At 29.0% G+C, this 6,176-nt stretch overlaps 1 protein-coding gene across 1 annotated transcript; it reads left to right on the top strand.

The window, feature by feature from the left end:
- The first annotated feature begins 4,063 nt into the window (after positions 1 to 4,063).
- On the top strand, positions 4,064 to 5,842 carry LOC112791384 (berberine bridge enzyme-like 17). The gene has a single exon (XM_025834193.3). The coding sequence runs from the start codon at positions 4,077 to 4,079 to the stop codon at positions 5,688 to 5,690; it is 1,614 nt and encodes a 537-aa protein (XP_025689978.1). The 5' UTR covers positions 4,064 to 4,076; the 3' UTR covers positions 5,691 to 5,842.
- The last annotated feature ends 334 nt before the right edge of the window (positions 5,843 to 6,176 follow it).

Genomic DNA, 6,176 nt, shown 5'->3' with positions numbered 1-6,176 from the left:
CGATAAACAATGACTTATATATATTGATTTAGATAGATGAGCACGAAATGCAAGAAAATTGTTTAAAGTAACTATTGATATAGACTTAAGAATCGAAGAAGAAAAGAAACATATGGAGTATTGTTTCTTGTTTACTTTAATTTGAAGGTGGAAATTTAGATGCAGTCAATTTTATATAGAATTAATAATATGCAGTCAATTTTATATAAAGTTAATAATTAAAAATTATTAAATAAAAATTTAGTCAAACTAATTAAATTGTTAACAGCTTTTAACTATTAACTTTACATAAAATTAACTATACTTAAATTTTTATCTAATTTAAAACACAAATTTAATGTATATATAAAACCACGCGAAGACCAAATTTAATGGAATTGAGAGAAACTTTGATGACATAAAAGACAATATTTAAATTTTAAGATATTCATTCGTACTTATTATTAATTTTTTTTTAAATGGAGTTTTGTTATCATATGTACTAAAAATATATGTTAAATTAGATTTCGTTATTAAAAATATAAAGTAAATTATAAATACATTTTTTTTATATTTATTTAAAATAAATTAAAATATTTCATTAATAATAATTTTAATATGTGCCTTTTAATACACATGTTAATTATACTCATATTATATTGGTTCATTTTACAAACAAATTTATTTGTGGATCAAAATTATACCGATAAATTTATATAAATCAAAACAATTAAATTTGATTTATATATTTTTAATGTGGATTTTGATTTACACTATAATAGAAGCACACGGTAAATTGAACCAACTTGATTTGATTTACTATATATATTATCAATATTAAATCGAATTTAGTTGATTCAATTTACTATTCCTACAACATATATATGTAAATTGAATCTAATCGATTTGATTTATTATTTATACAGACATTTTTTATTTTTAAATTATATATATTTTAAAGTTAACATTGAAAAAATGTCAATTAGGATTATTTTCTATTTGGTTTCAAATAAAATATAAAAAAAATAAAACGAATAAGAATAAAAATTCAATTTTTGTGTTTTAGTTTAAATTCTAAAAGATTTATATTCTTATAAACTTAGGAATTTAAAACGAAATAATAACAAATTTTTAAAAATTATTCTTTGACTCGTTAGTATCTAAAGAATCATTATCAGGACTTTTGATATTAAAAAAATTAATATAAATTAAAATTTAACCTTCTAAGATGACATAAGAATTAAAATTTAAAATTGTTCAGAATAAAAATAATAAATAATTATACAATATAAAATAATTAACTATATTTATATATATAATATGTTTTAAAAAATAATTAAAATATTATACCAATTAAATTTCGAGGTGAAGTCTCTTATAAGGAATCTCAATTTTTTCTTATTAATTAGATAAAAAATTTAATTTAGTCTCCTAAAATATTTAATTTAGTCTTTTCGATCTATATTATAAAATTAATTTTTGTTCTTCTTTAAAATTTATTTTAGTTTAGCCCCTGATTAAATTATTATTTAATTTATGAAAATAAGTATGAAATTTATTACTTTAATGACATTTCTAACTCAAATTTAAATTCTTTAGAGCATAAATTTAATAGTTGTTTATTATCTTTTTTGTACAAAAGATAGATTTTTTTATTATACTTTATAGTCCGATAACAATGATTTGTATATTGACTTAGATAGATAAGGACAAAATGCATGAAAATAGTTTAAAGTAAGAATAAATAACCATTTTTAATCACAAAAATATAAACGCCAATAAATCTACCCATAAAAAAATATAACAATTTATTTATCTATATATTCATTGCTAACATATACTCAAAAGTGCATTCAGATTTGAAAGAATCTGTGTTAAGTTTGTGAATATGGAGAAAAATCAAGAATCGTTATTTTGGTAATTCAGTGACCAACTTCATGTGTAAGCTTTGAATCTGGGGAACTTGTCTTTGAACGATTCTATTTGGAGCAACAATTATAGTTCAAAGAGGCAGTTTCGACATCAAAGTTGGCGGTGAAATCAACTCATCACCATCACCTTCACCATCACTGCTTCTCAACAAGTCAAAAGCACATCTCTTTGACTTTCAACGATGGCTAGAAGCGGAACAACAACAACACCATTAATGGATCTCTCTTCACCATGTCAGAGTCAATAGCAGCGGACCAGAACCGACAGAGAAGCCGATGGCGACGGAGCTAACCCGGAGTGGCACCACGACGTGATCTTTGACCTCACGTGAATCACACCCTCGCTTCTAGAAGGTTTCGAGGGCCTCTTCTTCCGCTTCGATTTCCGCCATGACGGTACAAGCTCATTGGCGAATGTCGCATTCCCGTGGCTAGTCTTGTCCACGACAGCGTCAAATCTAATGCAATGCGCTTTGCTAGCTACTAGGTTCGGTCCGGCAAAGAAAAATCTAACGGAATCTTCAATTTTTCGTATCGATTGAAAGGGATTAGGGATAGGTACAATAGATATGAATCATCGCAAATTTTAGAAGGAAAATTTTCTGGTGGGTGAGTTGATGTAAGATGATGAAAGTGGATTTATCAAGTTGAAGTTGAGTGCGGTGGTGGAGGTGGTGGAGGTGATGGAAGAGGAAGAGAGAGAGGAAGAGGAAGAGAGGTTGTGAAAATGAATTTGATAAAGAAGAGGTAATTTTGAAATTTTGAATAGTTTTTTAAGTTTTAGTTAGTTTTATTTATTGGAATCTATCTTTTGTAATTACAGTGTTGATTTTGTTTTTTTATGAATAAATTTATAAGTATTTATATTTTTTATGGTTAGAAATAGTTATTTAATCTTTAAAGTAACTATTAAAATAGCTTAAGAAGAAGAATCATATGAAGTATCTGTATTTCTTATTTCCTTTGAAACACGAATTTAATGTATATATAAAACCACACGAATACCAAATTTAATGGAATTGAAAGAAACTTTGACGACGTAGAGAACGATTATGAACAGTTGTGGACAAACCTACAACGCGATAAACGAAAATGTTTGATAAAAAAATTAGTCAAAAATAATAAAAATTTATTTCATTTAGTATTTAATAATTAATAAATATTAAATAATAATTAATATATATTAAATAAAATAATTTTTTAACATTAATTATAATTCTTAGAAAATTTTAATAAAATACTTTTAGAATATTCTTTATATTTATCAAAAGTAAATTAATTTGTAATTAAAATTTGTATTGAAGGATAGATAAACGAAATCGGCCACTTGAGGCAGAAAGTATTATTTAAATAAAAAATTAATAAAATTTTGTCACTTGTATAATTAGTTTGATAGAATAATTATAAATAATATAAAATTTAAATTGAATTATCAATAAGCATTAAAATAATAAATATCACATTTAATTTTAAATTATTATTTATGATATATAATCCTACAAAATACTAATATAAAATTTAAAATTTTAAGATTTGACTAATATATATCCTGAAAACAGATGTTAATGTTACAAATTAAAAAAATATTTATGATTATTTTTATGTTTTTATAACATTTATTTTTTTAAATTACTTTTCAAACACTAATAGAAATAATATAAATTATGTTATATAAATATTTAATTATATATTATCATATTAAAAAAATTAATTTTTAAATTTACTATTTGAAATCTCATTGAATAGATAAATTTAGTTGAATAACTTATAAACTTTACATATTTAAAATATTAAAATTAAACTTTTTTATCTGTTGGATCCAAGACCAACTGATTTTTGTAACAAATTTAATTTTCAAGCTATCCATTCATTTTTTTTTTTACAAAAGCTATCCATTCGTTATGTATTCCTGAGTCAAAAGACATAATGCATGAAAGGACAATTTTTAAATGTGACAAGACTTTTTCCATGACTAATTGACCACCAAAGAATCTAAACAATTAACAACAATAACACTAATCAATCACTAAATTATTTACTAATATATTTTATATTAATAAAAATTTTAATATACCCTTAACATTTTTAAATTTATTTTCTCTGTTATATATATGCAACACTAACAATGCAGCAAGTAACAAACACCACTTTCATTTCATAACAACAATGGTGACATCATCATCATCGTTGTCGTTTCTTCTCCTTTCAACTCTGCTAGCACCCACCATTGTTCTTCTTCTTCAATCTTCCGTTTTACATGCAAACCCAGATGCTTACTTTCACACTTGTCTCTCAAACAAGAGATGGAAAAACCCATCAGCTCCTGTTAGCGTGACCGGAGCGCTATACACCAGAGACAACTCATCCTTTTTCGACATTCTCAGCCTCCACACCCGCAACAAGAGGTTCAACAGACCATACACGCCCAAACCCATCGCCATCATAACCCCTTTTCACGAATCGCACATTCAGGCGGCGGTTGTATGCTCCAAAGACAGCAACTTTCAACTCAGAATCCGAAGCGGCGGCCATGACTACGAAGGCTACTCCTACGTATCAGATGTTCCCTTCGTTCTTCTCGACATGTACACTTTTAAATCCATTCACGTCAACATTCAAAATGCCACCGCTTTGGTTGAGGCCGGCGCATCACTTGGACAGCTTTATTACAAAGTCGCGCAGAATAGCCACGTTCACGGCGTTCCTGGCGGAATCTGTCCGTCCGTCGGCACCGGCGGCCACTTCGGCGGCGGTGGCTATGGCAACGTCATGAGAAAATATGGCCTCGCCGTAGACAATATAATTGATGCCAAAATCGTGGATGTAAATGGTAATATCCTTGACAGAAAATCAATGGGGGAGGATCTGTTCTGGGCCATAAGAGGAGGTGGAGGTGCCAGTTTCGGTGTGATTCTCTCGTGGACAATGAAGCTGGTGGAAGTACCTCCAGTGGTGACGGTGTTCAGGTTGAACAGGACCTTGGAACAAGGCGGCTCGGACCTTGTTTACAAGTGGCAACATGTTGCACCGAATCTCCACAGGGATATTTTCATCAGACTCCAGATCGAGGTGCGTCAAAAGACGGTTCGAGTTTCCTTCGTCTGCGAGTTCTTGGGACGAGTCGATAGACTTCTGAGTTTGATGGAAAAAAGTTTTCCAGAACTGGGATTAACCAAAAGTGATTGCTTTGAATTGCCTTGGGTCAACAGCACTCTTTTCTTTGCAGAATACCCAATCGGAACAGTAGCAGAAGCGTTGCTATACGAATCATCAAGACCTGCTGAGTCCTATTTTAAGGGTAAATCAGATTATGTGCAGAAAGTTATTTCAAAAGAGGGTTTGCAATCTGTATGGAAAAAGTTCATCGAGAGTGAGGTAATAATCATGGAATGGAACCCCTATGGTGGAAGAATGTGGGACATTCCAGCTTCGGCTACTCCGTTTCCTCATAGAACAGGGAACTTGTTCCAGATTCAGTACATGATAACTTGGTATCAAGATGGAGAAGATGCCATTAATCATAACTTTAATATTTTAAGGTCCATGTATAAGATTATGACTCCTTTTGTTTCGAAATCGCCAAGACAGGCTTACCTTAACTACAGGGACAGAGATATTGGAGCCAATCCAAGCAATGGAACAATCAATGTTGACGCCGCTCGAATTTATGGAGCCAAGTTTTTCAGAGAGAATTTTGATAAACTGGTGCAGGTCAAAACCAAAGTTGACCCTGAGAACTTCTTTAGATATGAACAGAGTATACCACCTCACAAATATTAACTGAATTTGAATTCATATTTTACCATCTCAGAGTATACCACCGCTGCTCCATTGATCAACAGGGCCTGCCTCAAGTCATTTGCTTTTCTAGTCATGGATATAATAAATTTTTTCCATAATGACCTTTCTTGAAAAAGTAGAAATATATTAAAAGTGATGATAATTAAATTTATATTTATAATTGTGATATGAATAGAATTATAAAATTACAATGGTTGCCGATTTTTTTTATAAAAATTTTGATTATTGTGATGTGAAAATTTGGATTATTCTGTTGATCAATTATTTGGATATAACATACACAAATTAAAACACATTAAATATACATAAATATATAGTGCTCATCTATTATATCTATTATTCTATTATATATTACTAATTTTATAATCAAAATTTGTCAGATATCACTCTTTTATTCTAACTAAAATTAAATCTTTTCCTTCAAAATTAAGAGCTCTCCCCTCTTCTTTCTTCCTTTCTCTATCT

The sequence above is a fragment of the Arachis hypogaea genome, chromosome 3 (genome assembly GCF_003086295.3).
Source record: "Arachis hypogaea cultivar Tifrunner chromosome 3, arahy.Tifrunner.gnm2.J5K5, whole genome shotgun sequence".
In the NCBI taxonomy this organism is placed as follows: Eukaryota; Viridiplantae; Streptophyta; class Magnoliopsida; order Fabales; family Fabaceae; genus Arachis; species Arachis hypogaea.
The sequence above is the reverse complement of the archived record's forward strand: the minus strand, read 5'-3'. Positions and strand labels throughout refer to the sequence as shown.